Here is a 19,930-nt window from a genome sequence, read left to right as displayed (position 1 = left end):
GGAGGAAGTATGGAATGCCAAAGACAGTCTCGGCTTTCCACACATCTTCCCACAAAGAAAGAGAATCAACTCCACACCTCAACAGGAGTCCCTTTGGGGAGATGAGCTTGCCGGGAAGTTGCTGAGGGGAGGGGTGGGTCAGAAAGTCAGGGGGGGGGGGGCAGTGGGGACCAGATGAACTCTGATGACTATGGCTTTAAGAATCCATGGATGGGCTTCTTGAGATTAACTTGGAGTCCATTTGACCTCCCCCCCCCCCAGAGGGTGGTTCCCTAGATGTGATTTCATAGGCATCCACCAGGAGCCCTGGAGTCCTGGTGGTGTAGGTGGTGATGAGCTGATCTGGAAATCGCAATGTCAGCAGTTCGAAGTAACCAGCCGCTCCACAGGAGAAAGACGAGGCTTCCGACCTCTGTAGAGCTTTGCAGCCCAGGAAACCACAGGAGCAGTTCTACTCTGTCCCACAGGACTCGGTGGCAGTGACCACACTGCTCTTCATCTCTCCTCTGACGCCATCGTGACTTGGCACTGGGTTCCCCCCACATTGTTATGTGGCACACTGACTCCGTACCATAGCCCTCGGGGCTGGGGGCTGTTACCCATCCCTGCTCTATCACTGGGCCTCGAAGACACAAATAAGTGACTTGCCCAGGGTCGCCAGCCACCTGGCATGTTCATAACAACAACATAGCTCTAAATCAAAACCCGCTGCCATCAGAGCCACAGCTTTTCACTTCAACCTTTCAAAGTAAGTATCACAAGGACAAGGAAATGGAGGTTTCAGAGAAGCTACGACATTTCCCCAAGGTCACCCAGACAGCAAGTGGCAAGGCCAGGGTGAAAACCCAGGTCTGTGGATTCCAGGGCTCCTGCTTGTGCCTCCTACAACCCCCTCAGAAAGTCAGTCCCTCCTCAGCCCTCTATTGCCCATGGGAGACTCAGCGCTCCCGATGGGCACTGAAGAAGAGTAGGCACGGTGGGTGGCCACCTGCCTGGCTCTGGATTCGGTGTTTCTGGAGCCGCCACCTCTCTGGTGCAGAATGAACATGTGGCCTGAGCCTTTCCCTCACTCCTGTCCTAATCTTTCAGGGCAGACAGGCTGCACTTATGTCTGTGCCCGTACCGGTCATCAGAGAGACGGAATGCTGAGGTTCACCACTGCAGACCTTCCTGCAGCGCAGCATGAAGTTATACTGTGTCCTCTCCTTCCCCACACTGGAAGCAACCGAACCAGACTCAGATCCCAAAGTCTGTAGCAACTGAAGCAGACTCGGATCCCAAAGGAAGGTGCACCACTCTGCTGCGGTGCTGGCCTGGCCAAAGGTGATGGCTACTGCCACTCACCCTCCAATCCAGAGCAGCCTGGCTCAGGACTAGGACGCCCCACTAACCCTGCCCTTCCTTTGGAAGAGGCACTCGCTGGCCTGTGTCTGTTAGAACCTCCACCCCCAGTGTCTTCCTTCCACTGCACTTTCCCAACCCAGAGGACTGCATCATAGCATCCCATGCCAGGCAGGATGGAAGAACTCAGTGTGACAGAAGGGGTAGTTCCTTCCCCCTAAGGGTGTCAGGCATGAACTCTGGCAGGGCTTAGCTCCAAGGTCAGTTTTCAGGGCTCAGTCCCAGGAACTTCTCTTCCCCTCTCTTGGTCTTGGGATCTCTGTAACCTATGTTCCAGTACAGATCCTATAGCTAAACCTCTAGTGGCTCTTCATGCGAATCCTGACCGAGGCCAGTGCCCCTTCTGAAGACCCTTGCTTCTAGGGAATGGTTCCAGGAGCCCAGGGTCTGGAGATGGGCAGGAGTTCTACAGTTTACCTCAGCACTTAAGCCACCAACATGGGCCATGATCGCAAGGCACTTGATCTGCACTTGAGTGAAAGGAAATTGGGGTAGTTCCTATTAAACCAAGGCACAGGACCCTCAAACTTCCCCTACAGTGGCCCGAGTGCAGAGGGAATTGAGAAGTGGGGCTATAGCACTTCTCATTATAGAAGTGGGCAAGAGAAATGCTCAGCAGATCATCAAAAGGCCAGTGGTTTGAATCCGCCAGCTCCTTCCTGGAGGAAAGAGGTAGCAGTCTGCTTCTGGATAGATCAACTGAAACCAAATCAAACTCACTACCATCGAGTCAATTCTGACTCATAATGAACATATCGGACACACAAGAATGGAGTTTCCAAAGCGGTGGATCTTTAGGGCGCCCTCCATTTAGATTATAACCTTGGAGACCCCACAAGGTAGTTCTCCTCTGTCTATGGGGTCTCTTGACAGCAGTAGGTTTGGGCAGAACCTAGACAAAGAAACACCACTTCTTTGCACTGATCTAGCTTTTATAATGGGGTGGAAGGAGACAATTTCCCAGAGAGCTGCTGTGGGAGCTCTCCACGGTGCTGAATCCAGCTTCCTGTCGACTTCATTGCTCCCACACCACCCTGACCACCACACTGGGACACTGGACTCCTTCAGCATCTTTCTGCACTGTAGCTACATGGTAATACCCAGACCCATGCTAATCATGACTTCTACAGTACCCATTCTTTGGTGACTTTTATATGACTCCTCATGGTAAATCCAACCCATGTTCAGCACACACTTGGGCCTAACATTGCTGGTACCTGTGATCATCTCTGATCTGGTTTCTGGACCTACAGATTCTCCCGATGTACTGGCAAAACCAAATGCAATAAACTGAGCGGCAAAGAGCAGTTCATCATCCTGAACCTCATGAGCCTTCACCCCAGGAGGTGGTGCTTTATCTTCACATGCTACCTGACTCTGGGAAGATTACCTACCTCTCAGGTGCCTTTAAAAAAAAGGTTCTTACCTTCCATTGCCCCTTAGCACAACAGTCATGAGTCTCTGCTAGCCTCCAGGCCTACGTCAAAGTAGGAGGAAGTATGGAATGCCAAAGACAGTCTCGGCTTTCCACACATCTTCCCACAAAGAAAGAGAATCAACTCCACACCTCAACAGGAGTCCCTTTTTAAGGGCCTGGGGATTCCTCTCAGATATCCAGGTGTCTGTCCAGCAGGGCTCAAGGACCCACTCAGGCATTCTCTGTAATAGAACCACGGGAACCTTCATCAAACCTGGGACTCCATAAATGTCAGCTTCCCCATGGTCTTCTTCCCCATCTTTTTTGCCACTGGGGTCTTCGTCTTCTCCTTCTCTTTGGTCTTCTCTTGCTTCTCAAGCTCCTCTACATAGGCATCGTAGATCTCCCACTAGACAAAGGCAGGATGAGAAGGATCATCACCAGGCACAAGCTTCCCTCAACCACCTCCTCTTCAGCCTTTGGGCTTGGGGGATCGATTATGCTAAACCTTGTCAAATGCCTTCAGAGCTTCCTCTGCTTGGTCCCTTCCCTTCTAATTATGTACCCAGTGTCTGTCTTTCCTGCTAACCATCAGCTCGAGGATGGGGATGAAGGAGCTCTCAGGGCTCTTCTGGGCTGGGCTTATCCCAAGGGCTGGCTTGTCAGCTGGAAACTGGCATCATTGTGACCAGCAACTCCCACCAGGAAGTAAAAATGGGCAAAGATCAGGCTAGCCCACAATTTTGTAGGTGATTTATAAGACTCTGAATTCGAGATGAAATAAACAAACAAACACCCAACAACACCCACCCCCTATGGAGATGGTATCAACATACTGACTCAGAGGAGTCATTCAGAGGGAAGGGGACCTCTGTTAACTGGATCTGATACCCAAAGTGGCCCACAAGGGCAGTAGCAGAGGCAGCCAGGATCCAGGGCTGGGCAGATGCCCCCAGTGCACACTGTGCACTCCCTAGAGCTGGGCACTCACTGCCATCTGGAGGCCAGATACACACACCTGTCATTTCATTCACCTGCAGACCAATACTGCAAGCCGCCAAATGCTGCAGAAATTGTCATTTAATTCAGAGACCCCCAACAACCAAGGCTGTTGTCATCCTTGCTTGACTGAGCAGAAAGTTGAGGGTTTACGGATGGCACAGTTTGTTCAGTATCTTATATTAGGAGCAGCAGAGTTGAGGACCGAGCTTAGGTCTCCTGGTACCATATCTAGCCAAAACAGCATGGCCACCCAAGAGGACTGGGAGGGCAGTGTTACTGCAGGCTGCAGAAAGGGCAGGGTCAGAGTGCTAACGCTATAAAGTCAGCCACACGGAGAGACCATGTGGACAAGTATTCTCTCCTGGTCTTGGGAAAAGTTCTAGAAGCCAAGCCTGCTTCTAGATTGCAGTCTTTCCAGGAGGCTGAGGGCTGTTCCAGAGCTCACTGGATGGTGACTCATGTCCTTGGCATCTGTGCCTGGATGCTCAGGACCATGAGCAGGGAAATGGATGCAGGTGGAGGGCAGACTGCCAGAGGAACCCATGACCAGGCCAGCCTCTCTTGCTACCGAATGAAACAAGGATCCTGGGAGGTGGGAAGCAGTGATGGGTTTCAGGTTGGTCCAGGGTTCTACCTGATTGGCTGTGGCCGAAAAGTTGGTCCTGGGAGGAGGCTCCATCTGACACTCTCGGTCCTAAATAACAACGACAAGAGAAAACCCACGGGCAGCTCTTCACTTCTCTTCACTCAATCCTTGGGAGAAACACAGTGGTTTGAGCTAAGAGGGCAGGGTGGGACACAGTAGAAGGAAAGAGGAGCCTGGGTAAAAGACCCAGCGTGCACTAAGCTGATGTTTCCGCCCCTATCCCGGCATTCTTCCGAAGAAGCCTAGGCTAGAAAGTAGAGGTAGTGAGGCTGGACGGTGCCAGTGTCAACAAAGCTGAAGGCCCAGTGGAGCTCGGGCAGAGCTGCAGGAAGCTGGGCTGAGGGCAGCCCGCAGACACAGAGCACAGAGGTCAGCCCACTGCCATCCCTCTGATGTCCTTTTCCTTGAGAGCCTTCTTCCTACAACCGTGCTCTCTGGCTCCACTGGAGAAGCATGCCCTTCCCCGTGCTGTGTCGCCAGATCACCAAAGAGCAGCGCAGGAGCCACTGGGTGATGAGGAGATGCTCATCTGGTAGACCATGGCCCTCTCCCCCACCACACATCCACTTCCATGACGCAAGTGAGCCTCCCACATGAAACCCTGTCAGGCTCCTTGGCTTGGCACCCGGGGGGCTTCTATATCTGGGAGCACGAGAGCCTTTCTAGCCGTCTCCACCTACTCTCTCAGACACCTTCGACTCCAGCCCAACTGGCTCCCAGTTCCCCTTCCCAGCACAGTGTGGCCTCCCCCACCCCCCACCCCCCACGGGGTCCTGGGTCGGCCCCCTCCTGGAATCCTGGTTCAGGTTGCAGCCTCTCTGTGGAGTTTTGGGGTGTACTTATGACTCCCTCTGAACTCCCTGGATGGAGCCCTGAAGATATACATGCTCCCAACTCTCCCCAGAGAGAGGACTGTGGCCGCTGCCCTATCACCCTGGCCTGGCGGAGGGCTCCCGGAGCATGGCTCGGGTCTGCTTGCTCCCGGGCATGTACTGGGCAGACGCAAGGTTAAGGGGCTGGGGCAGGGGCTGCTCTACCCGGAGCCGGTTGGTGAAGGTCTGGGAGGCCCTCTCGCTGAAGTTGAACTGGTTGGTGAGCTTCTGCTCCTTGGGCTGCATTGGAGTCATGAACTCTTCTTCAATCACTTTGTCCGCTGCCTGGGGAGGGGGGGCATTCAGAGGACCAGAACTCAGTGGCAAGAATTGGGACATGAGGGCATCCTATCCCCCAGGGTAGGAGTGAGGCAGGAGAGGCTGATGCTGCTAGCACATTGCCACCTGCAACCTCTAACTTCTCCCCTTCAGCTCCTTTCTCCTCGTCACTCCTGAATCCATCACTTAAGCTAGAAGGGAAGGGTTGTAGGGCAAGGGGATGCTGCACCTCAGCTGCAGGCATGTCTTCTGCGTCTGCTTCCTTGGGTTCTTCGTCTTCTTCAGGCACTTCTGTGTCTGACTGCACCACCTTGGCCGACTCTTGAGAACCTTGATAAAATGAAGTTGATTAACCTCCAGTCAAAGCTCATTCTCCCAAGCCTTGGTAAGGTGGGCTTCTTGGTTTCTGCCTTTCAGACCCTCCCTGCCCCTGGGATCTCCCTGGGCTCTCCCCCACAGACAGGAACCTTCATGATGAATCAGAAAGGGTAGGTTAATTTCTACAGCAATTCGGGGCCGCCTGCATACTGGACCTTATGTAAGCAGAGGTTCTTCCGAGTTCTGGCTTAGGGACCTACTCCTTAGAGTGAACTGGGGACTGGGCTCGGGGCAGCAGCTTCAGTCAGCCTGCAATCCTACCTGCTACTAACTCATCACGGTAGTGCTGCCGCCGTCCTTCATCTGAGTCTTTAGGAATCAGGTTCCCGACTTGGCTGAAGTGAACTGCCAGTTGGTTCACAAAGCCAATAAGTTTGTATGTGCCTTCCTGAGAAGAGAGGTGGAGGAAGACTATTGGTCTGGAATCATGACTGGAATCAGAATCTATCTTCTGCCTTCATTTCCAAAGGCCAAAGACAGTCCACTTCTGCCCATAGGAATCTAACTCACCAAAGCCTTCGTTGAAATGAAGTTTCCACTGTGTTCCACGGTAAAGAGGAGGAGCCCAATGAAACCAAGTTTGTTTTAGTTCTGGACGTTCTCATCATAGACTTATCTTCAAACACCTTCCCCTTCCAACCTTGAGTAGCTCTGAGCTGACCTTTCAAGGATCAGGTGCCTTATTCTCTATATCCATGCCAAGGTAGTCTAGCTTGCCTGCCTCATCCCAGATGGCTGAACAAGTCAGATAGTCTTCAAATACACTTAGCATGGCCCTTTCTCTGCTCTATTTGGTGGATGCCAGGTATGGAAAGGAGCCCCGATGGTGTAATGGGTTATGCGTTGGGCTGTTAACTGCACGGTCAGCAGTTTGAACCCACCAGGTGCTCCAAGGGAGAAAGAGGAGGCTTTCTGCTCCCATAAAGGTTTGCAGTCTCAGGAACCCCCACTTGCAACTCTGCTCAGTCCTACAGGGAGTCACAGCGGACCTGACAGCAGTGAGTTTAGTTGTCGTTGAGAGGGCTGGAAAAGCCCTCCGGGACGACCCAGCGCCTGGTCTAGAGAGGATCGCAGCCATCTAGAGAAGGTTTGGGCATGTGACTTGTGTGGGTTACACAGCAAATGAAAAGCTGGGGAAAACGAATGAATTAAAATGCTTCTTCCACAAGTATTTTGTGTGTGTGTGGTCATCCTATGCCAAGTCTTTTTAGGTGTGTGTGAATATCAATCAGAGCCAAGCAGGCATGGCGCATGCTTTCACAGAGCCTCTAATCTGATCGCTCCAGACTGCATGGGAGCCCCATCCTAGGACCCACTTCCACTGAACTCTGAGTCCAAGGGTCACTTCCTTCTTATGTAGCAGTGCTGTTCAATCTTTTTCAAATCATGGCACATATAGCGAATCATGATCTTGGTATGGCATGCTCAGGGAACCCCATGGCCCAAGGCAGCCAAGCCCGTGGGGTCCAACTCTTCCATGTCCACTCGACCCTGGTGTGCTTCAAGGGCCATTACTTCTGCACACAGGCTGGGGATCTCTGCCTTAGAAAGCCAACACGACTTCTGCCTTTCTCAGTAGCTCAGATGGATGAGGATGTTGGATAGCACAATCATTAAGGGCCAGGCCTTTGGGGTTGGGCAAAGTTGGGTTCAAATCTTCATCTGTCCCGTTGTATTTCCAGGGTCTTGGGTTTAACCACTCTAAGTTCCAAGTTCATCATCTGTGAATGAGGATGATAATATCTGATTTTTAGGTAGGAGATATTATAAAGGGTCCTGAGGGGGGTGGTGACTATGACTCGGGCTGCCAACTATGAGATTGGCAGTTTGAAACTACTAGCTACTACTCAGGAGGAAGACAGGCGACTTACTACCTTGAAAACCCACATGCGTGGCTCTACCATGACCGATAAGGTTGCTATGACTCAGAATCAACTCGATGGCAGTGAGTTTAGATATCATAAGCACTGACAAAAATGAAAGCACTGAAAGTCATAAAACAATAACTTATTAACGTGGTGCCTGACATATAATAAATTCTGAATACATCATCACTATTATCATGATGATGTCTATTTCTATGGAAATAGGAATCATCCACGTAGTTGTCATTCGAGACTTTGCTTTCATTCCTGCAGGAGCAATGAATTATTGAATGGGGCTCTTCTAGACAAAGACTCTACCTCCCACCAAAAGACCTTTTCCTGCATGGGTCTGGTAAGAAGGTGGGGGAAGACACTGGTAGGATTCCCCAGTGAGTCACTGTGAACAGGACTCCCTGGAATGCCAGCCTGCTGTATATGTAATGAGCCCTCTGAGAAGCAGGAGGAGGAATCTCAATACCAGCGAGAGCTAGGAGTGGAGTGAGTCCTCTGGACCTGATGTCCCTACACACTGAATCTCCTGGGTCCAGAAGACAGTGATGGCCTCAGAGGAACAGCAGCAGAACCAGGAGTCAGAGCATGGACCAGAGTGGTGGACTTCCCAATCAATGGAGCAAGTAAAGCTGAGTGCTTTTGTGCAGGAGGCCGGCGTGTGGAGTGGGAGATGCAATTGGATATGCAATTGAGAAAGAGGGGGGCTTGCTGACCCACTGATGTGGAGATAAGTGGGTCCAGGATGTGGCTTACTGGAGTGGTGTGTCTCTGGGTACTTAATCCAGGGACCTAGGCTTGCTGATCCATAGAGCTTGGGCTAAATGCCTTCAGATTGAGGCTGACAGTGGGGTGGCGTGTCCCTCTGGGCATTTATTAACAGACCTGAAAGAACTTTGAACATGTCCTGATAAACAACATTCTGAGCACTTTTCATTGGCATTATAATCTGTCAAGTTTCTTAATAAAACCCTTTAATCATGAATTTTGTCTGTGTGTTCTGGGTAATCATTGCAATATCAGAACCTAGAGAGGAAAACTAGAGAACATTAATTAAGACAATACAATTCTGTCCCCAGAAGTGGACTGCGACCTTCCTCTTCAGTTCAGAATGAAATTCAGATGCCATTACTTCTGCAAAAGGAGGGAAGGCGTGCCTCGATCAGAACCAGCTGTCTCCCTGCAGCACTTCAAGTGAAGGAGCAGTTTCAGAAATCCAAAGCTCTGGACCCAAGCAAAAGGCCAACAAGATCGAGGCTAGCTCTGTGAGAGGATGCCAGGCAGTTGGGGTAATTAATGTATAATGGGAACCTTCCTGAGAGTCTGGGGCTACCCAGCTGGTAGTTGACTCCTGGGAATCTTTTTTAAGGAGTGGGTCTCCCAGTAGGGCCACAGGAGTGCATGGCTAACTAATAAGGTGGTGTTAATTCTCTGCATGTCACATTCCTCTCATGGCCTGCACACGGAGTCCTCGGAAGGCCTGTTTTCAGGTAGCAGAGGACAAGAGCCCAAGCATGCCTCTCTAGCATAACCCCAGAAAGGGCAACTAGGCTTCCCTCTGGCCCCTGGGAGCTGTCCAAGGAGGCCAGGAACACAATTTAGCAGTGGCACCTCTCAAACACACTTAAAAATAAAAAAAGCTATGGTGAAATATGTACAGCAACACATTTGCCATTCAAACCATTTTTACATGTAAATTTCAGTGACATCAATTACATTCCCCATGTGTGTAACCATCACTATTTTCAAAAGTTTCCAGCACTCTAACAAAACTCAGCACCCCTTAATCGATAACCACCACTTCCCCTCTCATCCTGGTAGCCACGGATAAACTCCAGCTGCCGTGCATTCGCCTGTTCTGTATATTGTATAGAAGTGGGTTCAGACTGTATTTGTCCTGTTGTGTCTGACATATTTCACTCAGCATCATATTTTCAGTTTACCATGCCGTAGCACGATCAGGACTTCATTTCTTTTCATGGCTGAATAATATTCTATTGCATGTCTATGTTTAAAAAAAAATTGAAATTCACAGCCGTTGAGTAGATTCTGACTCATAGCAACCTTACAAGGACAGAGTAGAACTGCTTCTGTGGGTCTCCAAGGCTGAAAATCGTTATGGGGGGAGAAAAGCTCATCTTTCTCCCACAGAGTGGCTGACCTTGTGGCTAACAGCCTGATGTGTAACCTCCTACATCATCAGGGCTTCTTTTGTAGGTGTATGTGCCCTGTTTTGTCTATCCATTCATCTGCTGATGGACCTTGGTGTTCTCTGCCTTTTGGCGATTGTAAATAATGCGGCAGTGAACATTGGTGTACACTTCTTATGTTTGAATTCCTGCCGTTCCGTTTTTCTAGTTAGATACCCCGGAGCAAAATTGCAGGATCATATGGTTGTTCCATGTTTGATTTTGGGGGGACTACCGTACTGTTTTCCACGGAAGCTGCACAGTTTTACAATCCCATCTGTACTTGGTGAAGTTTCCAGTGTCTCCCCAGCTTTGCCAATATCTGTTGTTTTCCATTGTTGTTTTTGTTTTTAAAACTATCACCATCCTAATGTATGAGAAGCAGTATCTCAATGTCTCGCATACTTTGGATATGTTGTCAGGAAAGACCAGTCCCTGGAAGAGGCGTCCTGCTTGGTAAAGTAGAGAGTCAGCAAAACAGAGGAGGTTCTTCAACGAGATGGATGGACACGGCAGCTACAATGGGCTCACATACAGCAGCGGTGATGAGATGACGCAAGACAGGCGGTGTTTTCGTGTGCGGTACGGAGGGTCACTGAGCTGAAACGGACTCGATAGTGCCTAACAACGATGACGAATGGCATTAAACATGTCTGAAAGAAACACGTCTTGATTTTCCCCAACTTTTTGGCAGGGAGATTGGCTACTCAGTCTTAAATAAGCGGCAGTGTATTGGAGAAACTGTTCTTGTACCTGAATGCTCATAGTATCATTATTCATAATAGGCAAGAAGTAGAAGCAGCCCCAATGCCCATTCACCTATGAATCAATCAATAGAATGTGGTAGATTCATAAAACAGAGCCACGCTGGATAATCAAAAGAAAGAAAGTCCTGATACATGCTACTACATGTATGAACCTTAAAACATGCTAAGTCAAGGAAGCCATTCCCAAAAGACCACTTACGATGAAATCAGATGAACCGAGTGAATTCTGACCCATAGTGACCCTATAGGCCAGAATTGTACTGCCTCACAGGGTTTCCTGATCTTTACAAGAACAGATGGCTAGCTTTTTTCTCCCACGGAATTGCTTGCTGGTGGGTTCTGAATGCCAACCTTTTAGGTGGCAGCAGAGCACTTAACCATTGTGCACCAGGTCTCCTTGGCAGAGTAGGAAAATCTACGGGCAGAAAGTGGATTCATGTTTGCCCAGAACTGGGGCAGGGGAGGGTTGAGGGTGACAGCTAAGAGATGTAGGGCTTCCCTGGAGAATCATGAAAATGTATGAAAATTGGTTGCAGTGATAGTATAACTCTGGTGATACTATCAGCTATTGAATTGTATATCGCAAATGCCTGAACGGTATGGTAGGTAAAATATATCTCAATAATGCTGCTTAAAAAAAGAGAATAAAAAAAGACACTGTTAATAGTGGAAAGAGAACAGGGGAGGGAGACAAGGGAGCATTTTTCATGCTCCTTTGAATCTTTTGAAATTTACACCATGGCTTTTTATTATATATTCAAAATAATTATATGCACATTTTGAAGTTTTTCTTAAGAAGCAGGTTGATGTTGCGTTGGAGTCAAACTGGTTCCAATCTTGCTTTGAATCCTGGCTGTGTGACTTTTGTAATTTGTTTCATCTAATTGTACCTCAGTTTCTATAACATCAAGATAATAATAGTTCTCTAGCGAGAATTGTTGGGATTGAATAAGGTGTCCTACATAAGAGGTCTAATCTAGGACCTGACACCGGCACACAGGAAGCATGGAACGAATGTGTCTTAAAATAATGGAATTTAAAAAACACAGGTGTTATTGCCATGTTAGCTCAAAATTTACTCTGACGCTCTCTTCGGGGGATGCCCACAGGGGTTGATCTTGCAGTGTTGTTCCTGTGAAGTGGGTGCCACACGCCTGCCTATCAAGTGACAATGCACCCATGCCACGGGGACACCAAAAAGGCCTAAGGGGTCACGTGCCTGACTGGCTGCTACCATGGGCGAGGAGCTGCTGAGAACAGAGGAACTGGGGCTTCCTCCAGGCGGTGGCCTGAAAGGACAGGGAAGTGCCCCCCTTTGTCCACAGGGGAGTTGGTACTCCAGCCAGACGTCAGACTGGAGGAAAGCCCAGATGCTCAAGACCCCAAAGCTGACATTAGTAAAAACATTTTGTACACATTTGAAAAGGGTTGGTTTTTTGTTTGTTTGTGTTTAACCCAAAGGATTCGCTTGGGGATTCCTGAAAAGCGTGGGCTCTGCAAGGCAATGAGACTTTCAATCCCAGACTGCAGGGGAGATTCGTGAAAGAAACAAAACAAAACAAACCCCCCCCACCTTTTTCTTTTTTTAATCTCTGGAAAACTCCACATCAAATCCCAGGGCCCCAGCCAGCGACTTCAGTTTAAAGGCAACCTCCTGTGTAGGACCGACTTTGTGGTTGCCAACAATGGGCTCAAGCGTAGGAACAACGGTGAGGCTGACGCAGGACCGGACAGTGTTTCTGTCTGGTGCGCATTGTGTTACTCTGGGTCGGAATCAACTGGATGACACCCCACAACAACAAGCTGTCCAGTAGCTGAGAGGCTTCTGCAAGGTGGCGATTCACCTCCGAGGCCAGGAGCACCTAGGGGCCCCGCCCAGAAGGGGATTACTTACTTTGAAGCTGTACCTAACGATGTTCTGGGGTGCATGTGGGTTGTTGGCTGTCAGAATTCGGGTGAACTCCTCCTTTAGCTCCTAAGGGGCAGAAAGACCAAAAATGTCCTGCATAAAAGACCTCACCCCACCCCAGGCCCAGTGAGGTTTGGGAGGATCCTCCTCCACCCATAATGTCAACAGGGATCACACACCCAGGCTCTGTGAAGACTCCTAACCAGGACAATGGAAAGATATGGGTCTGATGCTGGAGTGGAGGAAGGGGCCAGGGCAGGGTGCTGCTCACTTACTGCATCAGTCAACTCCAGTTGGTCAGGTGGTCTGACTGTGGCTTTGGACTGGGACCATTCATCTGCTCCTTCTCCCACATCAGTCCCTGAATCTTCCTCCTACATAAAAACCTCATTGAAGGTGTGGAGTATCTGATCCTGCTTGGACAAGCAAGCAGTACAGTAAGAGGATCCTTCATCCACAGATCCTCCCAGAAGCCGGGCTCTGTCCCTGACAGGGTATACAAACTGTGTAACAGCTCAATCATGGAAGGGCCCAAAGGAACTGCTCAGAACAGAGTTCTGGTTGCCTGAAAGAGCATAGCCACCTCAGTCCCAGAATATCAGGATGGGCCTTTGGACCAAGTTGTGGGGCTAGGAGAACTCGCCCTCCCTATTGCGTTTCATACATCCTGGAGGCTCATGTCCAGGGTCAACTATCAAAGGCAACTTATACGAAGTGGCTTATTCATCAAGAAAGGAGGCCAAGCTGTTTTAACCTCTTTCAACATTGTATTTGATCTTCCAACTTACAACCTGAAAGTTCTTTCTAAAACAAAGCTCTCTGAAACTTAGTAGCTGTAAAGGTTCACGGTCCCATGAGGTCTGTGTGAGGAAGAAGAGTCAGAAGAGGAAGGACTAGGCATTCTGCCTTCACCCGAGACAGTACACAATGTTCCCCATCACGAGTAACCAAAGACACGCTAAATAGAGGAGTGCCATTTTCACTTTAAAACTAGAAAATGTGAAAACATGAGAAAATCAACCAAACAAAATTAACATCCAGTTTGGTGAGGGAAAAATATGCACTCATAAAATTACTCGGACCGAATTTCTATGTCTAGGCGTTTTTATTAAGAAAACAGCCAAGGATATGTCCAATGATTTGGGTGCATGAGCACTTGTTGGAGGATGTATTCTAATAGTGACAAGGTGGGAATGCCTAAACATCCACCAATGGGCATGGCTGAACAAATTAGGCTGTGGTTTTTAGGAGCATATGATAAAGTAATGATGTCAAATGATGCTATGAAAATGTATTTACTATCAACAGAAATTGAAAGCAGGTGAGAAGCAGGTTATAAAATGACATACACAGTTTGGTTTCATTTAGAAATAAATACATGCCCTTTTAATTGATGTACCAGCATACCCAGAAGGGTAGGACATCAAATGTTAAGGGGTTTTCATGGGTGGTGGGCTTGAGGATGAATTTAATGGCATTCTTCTTACTTGTTGCAATTTCTAGAACATACATAAGCACTATTTTTAACAGAAAAATAATCATCCTTTTAGAAATGAATTAAGAGACTGTGGTGACCTCAGCACTTACTTTTTTCCTGGTTCCTCTGCTCACAGGGATGCTCTGAAGGAGAACAGAAGCAGAAGCTAAGTCTTGATCAAAACAAACAAACAAACAAATACAAAGAAGATGAAGATTTTCATGCCAAAGGGAAAAGACTTCGGAGATTGCCAAATTGCGGGGTAGGGGTGGGGGTGGGTCAAGGGAGAGAGGATAAGCAATGAGACAGACTGTTGACGGTGTTCAAAAAGAAAACTCTGACTCATAGTGACCCTTATAGGACAGAGCTGTCCAGTGACTTTCTGAGACTGTAAATCTTTACAGGAGTGGAAAGCCTCATCTTGCTCCCACAGAGCAGCTAGTGGTTTCCAATTGATGACCTTGAGGTTAGCAGTCGAATCCATAACCCGCCACACTCCCAGGGCCCCTTGATGGGCGTTAACTTGAAGTGGAAGTGAAGTGGAAGATGAGAGTCGACAAGAGGGAGAAGAGAAATCAAGGAGCAGGGTGTGTGTGTGTGTGTGTGTAAGCTAAACTATTGGAGGGCTTGACAAGTTGTTTAAACTGCTGAACACAAAGTTGTTTATCTGAAATGTAAACCCCCTACCTAATTTACAATGAAAATTTGTTTAAAAAAACAAGTAATTTTAAAAAATCAGGAATAAAAGCACATGCTGTCACTGAAAGACTTAGGAAAGCTCACTGTCCTTTGCCTGCAGGGTGGTGCTAAGCTACACAAAGCTCTGGAGAATAGTTACCTGTCTGAGAGCAGGTCTACAATTGTGTGTCACAACTTGGTGACAAGCAACTGCAGATACCATTCTGTCTCTCAGTGACAGCATGAGCTTCTTGGCCCGGCCAAGGGGGGCCTGTATCTGCGGCAACCCCGTTTCAGCATCAGTTTCACCAGGAAATTCAACCAAGTAACTTAGCACTAGACATTTCTTTCTAGCCATTAGCTCAACAAACAGTTGTGTTTTATTTTTATATTCGGAATATGAATATATTCTGAATAGTCCTCGCTGTATTAGGAATTTAAGGGAGTTTGAGGGAAGATTGTATTTCTAGACACATGTTGGGGGTGGATTTAAGCTCCTTATGAGCTGGTACTTTATAGCATTCACTGCTGGAGCCCCAGAGTCTAAAGCAGTGTTCCGGACATGGTAGGTGTTCAAAATTCTTATTCAATAAACGAAGGAATGCTGTCAGAATGACCATCAATAACCTTGACCTGGGCAAAGCAGTTTTCCTCTCTCAGTCTCAGTTTCCTCTCAATGAAATACACAGGATTCAAAATGATGCCCTTTTCAGGTCTAACATGCGAAAACGTGATGCTCCCCAGAGCAACAACGCTCAGTTCAATTGGATACATATTTGTCAAACATCTGTTTGTGTGCCAGGCAGCAGCCTATAAATGGGATAAAAACAATGAAATATGAGGTTCCCACCTCAGCTTGCTTGAGGACACAGAGAAAAGACAGGTGTAATCCGTGCCTGTCGCTCCATGTTCTTGAGAAGTTGTTGGGCCCGGACTTCCCAAATGCAAAGTGAGAGAGTCAGACTAGATGGGTTCTCACAGCCCAGACATGCCAGGGTCTTTGGGAAAAGCTTTGGCGGTGGGAGGGAGGAAAGACTCCAGAGGGAGAAAAAAGCAGGTCCCAGCATGGGCTGGGTTGTTGTCAGGCAGGCAGGCAGGCAGGCAGGCAACAGAAGCCAGATTTCTGCCAGGTTTCCAAGGTTTCCAGTGATGAGAACCCTTCTCTGAGGCCAAGCCACATGAGCCAGAAAGCTGCTTTCCTTTGAAGAGCCTCTGATCCCTAAGGTAACTGGGATGGGAGAGTCACAATGTCCAACAGCTTTCCGGCCCACAACAGAGCACTGGAGGGCCAATCCCAACCTAAACCACCAGCCTTAAATAGAAAATGAGATCCAGTTCCCACTGCCCCCCGTAAATAAGTCTGTAAAACATTTATCTGGCAATAAAAGAACTGACAAGGCAATTTGAGTGTAATTGTTTTTGGCAGTTGGAAATATTTCAATTAACACACTATAAAAGCCACACTATAATAAATGCAAAACAGGCCAATGAAATCAGCTACAGCCCTGACTTCCCAACCATGGCAAAAGAGATTGAATGTCAAGCTGCCACTTTGGGCCCTTGGTCTTCCAGAAGGAGAAGCCTGAGACAGACAGGCCTGAATTCCTGAAAAGCTTTTGATGGTTCCCTCCAGAAGCCGTCAAACCACAGGAGAAAAGTTCAAACTCCCTCCCCTGGCCCTCAGAATTCCATCATCTGGCCCCAGTCTCCATTCCAGCCTGCTACCCTATCCTCATGTGCCAGGACTTTAAAATTCAGCCCAATGGAGCTACTTACAGTCCCTGAACCTGGTCTTTGCTGTCCCACCTCTGTACCACTCCATCCCTGTCCGACTGGTCCTTCATCTAACTTCTCCTGACATAAGACCACCTTTCTCTGACTTCCCTCTGCTCTTCCCTTCCTCATTTTGAGCATGGCTCCCCCTCTGCTTTCCAGCACGGCCACAAATATTGGCTAGTGTGAGATTAATGATGAAATGTATCTTTACGACTCTTTACTGTTGTCTGGGAGTTTATGTATGTTTACTCTTGTCTCTGGGTTTTGGTCTATACAAGGTGATACTATTAAGAGAAGAACGAGATACTCTAGTACATATGGGAGACTGTTTGGAGAGGCCAAGCATTCTTACTCTTGACCAAAGAAGGTCCTCCTCTTTTGTGCAGTTCATTATTTTTGGCCAAGAAAGGATGTCTATTGAGGAATCCAGGAGGAAGAGGAAACCCACACAGATGACCAAGGCAGTCAACTGAACGCTGGCCATCAATGGAATAGCAGATCTCTCTTCTTGAACTCCTTCATAGAACGTGTGTATTATTCTCTTTGTTACAGATCCCAGTGAGCATCCTGAGGGCAGATGCTTGGGCATCCTATCCCTTGGATGGAGTTCAGCTACCTACAATTTCATGTCACCCCCATTCCCAGTGGCTTCTTCTCAATATCCTACATTGGCTCCTTTTCCACCAGCAACCTCCAGAATATGCTGGTGCTCCTCCAGGGGGCTCTGATCCTCTCCCCATGCATCCTCGACAGGGGCTCTTGTCCTCACTCACAGCTTCACCTTTCCCTTATGATGGAAAAGCTACGATCTCTTTCTATAGCCTAGGCTTTCCAGAACCTCAGGTTCAAACTGATTACAGAATGCTCAAACCCAGCCTCATGAAAGTCAGCCTCATTGTGTTCCTTTTTCCACCTCACCCTGCCACTTCCTCCGACATTCCCCATGGCTCTCAAGTACACCCACAAGAATTCAGCCACTCAGGTTCAACCTGAGAGTCATCAAGGCGGCTTGCCTTTTCTTCACCCTCTCATGAGCACTAGATTACAAAGACTAACCACTCTAGCTCTTTAATATCTTTCATAACTACCCTCTCTATTTACACCCCTCTTCATTCAAGCCCTTAGGATCTCTTGCCTACCTACATTCCATCTCCCTGACTTCAGTTGCCCTCTCTCTTCTAGTAATGGTAGTATTATGATTTTCAGTTATCCTGGATCAGTCACTTACTAAGCTATTTTTGTAAATATTTCACTTCATCTTCACAACTAATTTATGAGCTAGGTCCTATTCTAGTTCCCATCTTACAGATAAAGAAACAGGATTAAGGAGATCAAGCAATTGGCCTCAAATGTCCAGGATCTGACACTTCAAACTCTTAATGACATCTATAAAGTGCTCTTTCTAATAATATAAACCTGACGATGTCACGCTCCTGATTTAAAGCCTTCAAGGACTCCTCACCAGCCTGGAGATGAAGTATAAGCTCTCTCACACAGTACCTGTGTCCTATCCTTCACTTTCCCTCCCACAACCACACTTAGCCACTTACAAGTCTCTGAAAGCTTACATAGGAAAGATCCAGGTAAGCAGGGGGATTCAGCCTGGGTACTTGGTTGCCAAATATGCCCCCATAACCTTGGGAAGTTGAGTGGCTAGTAATTTAGGAGGGGCTGCACACCTGGGCATACGTAAACTTCTTTGCTGAAGAACATGACCGCACTTATGTAAACCGTTCTTCTCTCAAGACCACCAGCCACGGTGACAGATTAAAATAACACCCTGCAGATAGGCCAGTCTCACACCTCTGGACTGCTTCCTGGGCTCATACTTTGAGGCAACCTTTGGGTGAATGTCCTTCCTAACCCAGCCCATCCTAACAGTAGGTTAGTTGACCAGGGGCAATTTCAAGCAGAGGAGTGACACAACAAAAGCAGGTGCTCCAAGTCCAACCAACCTTATGCCACCTGCAGGGAGAATGAGTTAGGGATGGAGGCAGGCAGAGGCCAGCTGATCCCCAACCCAAGCCCCAGCTACAGTTTAAAGAGTACTCCCTTAAGGCTCAGCACTCCACTAGGCAATGTGCCGCTATCATATTTAATCATCACAGTCTTTCTGCAAAATAGATACATTTTTCTCATTTTAAGGGAAAACACACACACACACACACACACACACACACACACAGAGAATTCTGCAGTTCAAATGAGATGGCAAAGGAGGGTGCTCTGAAAGCAAACATTCTGGTCAACATGAGAGATGATCATTACCACCTTCTGAGCATTACCTGCAGTTAGACCCGTTTTAAGAAGCCCTAGTGGTGGTGGTGTGTGAGTGTTAAACTGCTAACTGCCGGGTTAGGGGTTCAAACATACCAGCTGCTCTCCTGGAGAAAGAAGAAGCTCTCTGTCCCATAAAGGCGCACAGCCCTGGAAACTCTAGAGGAGTCACTGTGAGTCGGAGGGATCCATGACCTGCTTTGGTACATGACCCACTGAGCAGCATAAGTGACTCCCCAGTTCCTGAGCATATTTGATATTGCAATCAAGAGATTTAAAATTCTTAAGCTGCTCCCTGTCATAAAGATATAATTTAAAAATCAGTTTGTGACTCAATCCAGCACTTCTCTGCCAGTTTGTTGTGCTGTGATGATTTGTGTTCTGCTGTGATGCTAAATGATATTTCAAATGACCAGCAGGCTCACCCTTTTCTTGGGACCCTTCTGTGAGGTGATGTCCTATTGTCTACAGATGGGTTTTGGGTCTCTGCTCTGAGCCCCCTCATTCTCAACAATATGGTTTTGTTTTGTTTTGGGTCTTTTGATACCTGTTACCTGATCCTGTCAACACCTCATGATCACACAGGCTGGTGTGCTTCCTCCAAGTGAGCTTGTTGCTTCTCTGCTAGACGGCTGTTTGTTTTAACTTCAAGATCTTAAGACTCCAGATGTTATATCTTTTGATAGCCGAGCACCATCAGCTTTCTTCACCACATTTGCTTATGAACCCATTTTGTCTTCAGTGATCATGTCAGGAGAATGAGCTTCAAAGAATGCCAGGTTGTTAGAACAAAGTGTTCTTGCGTTGAGGGAGGGCTTGAGCAGAGGTCCAAAGTCTGTCCACTTCCTCAGTGTATTGCCATATAAACATATGTACATAGGCCAATACCTCTATTTTTATGATTTAATATATTCACATATGTACACATTTAGGTTTATACCTCTAGCCATAGCTTTGCTTCCTAGATCTTTCCTCTGTCTCCTTTTAC

General features: G+C 47.9%; 1 protein-coding gene and 1 pseudogene across 1 annotated transcript in view; both read right to left on the bottom strand.

The window, feature by feature from the left end:
- Positions 1-19,930, bottom strand: part of DNAI1 (dynein axonemal intermediate chain 1) — a 66,860-nt gene that overhangs the window by 24,298 nt on the left and 22,632 nt on the right. Inside the window, 8 exon segments of the mRNA XM_045289272.1 lie at positions 3,093-3,227; positions 4,455-4,514; positions 5,504-5,623; positions 5,847-5,947; positions 6,257-6,383; positions 12,720-12,800; positions 13,010-13,108; positions 14,322-14,354. Of these exon segments, the coding sequence (XP_045145207.1) occupies positions 3,093-3,227; positions 4,455-4,514; positions 5,504-5,623; positions 5,847-5,947; positions 6,257-6,383; positions 12,720-12,800; positions 13,010-13,108; positions 14,322-14,354 (756 nt within the window).
- LOC115869390 overlaps positions 18,622-19,930 on the bottom strand; it is a 2,549-nt pseudogene continuing 1,240 nt past the window's right edge.

This window comes from Echinops telfairi, unplaced genomic scaffold (assembly GCF_000313985.2).
Source record: "Echinops telfairi isolate 266 unplaced genomic scaffold, ASM31398v2 ScPeMD7_25;HRSCAF=90, whole genome shotgun sequence".
Lineage (NCBI taxonomy): Eukaryota > Metazoa > Chordata > Mammalia > Afrosoricida > Tenrecidae > Echinops > Echinops telfairi.
This window is presented reverse-complemented; position numbering and strand designations above follow the sequence as displayed.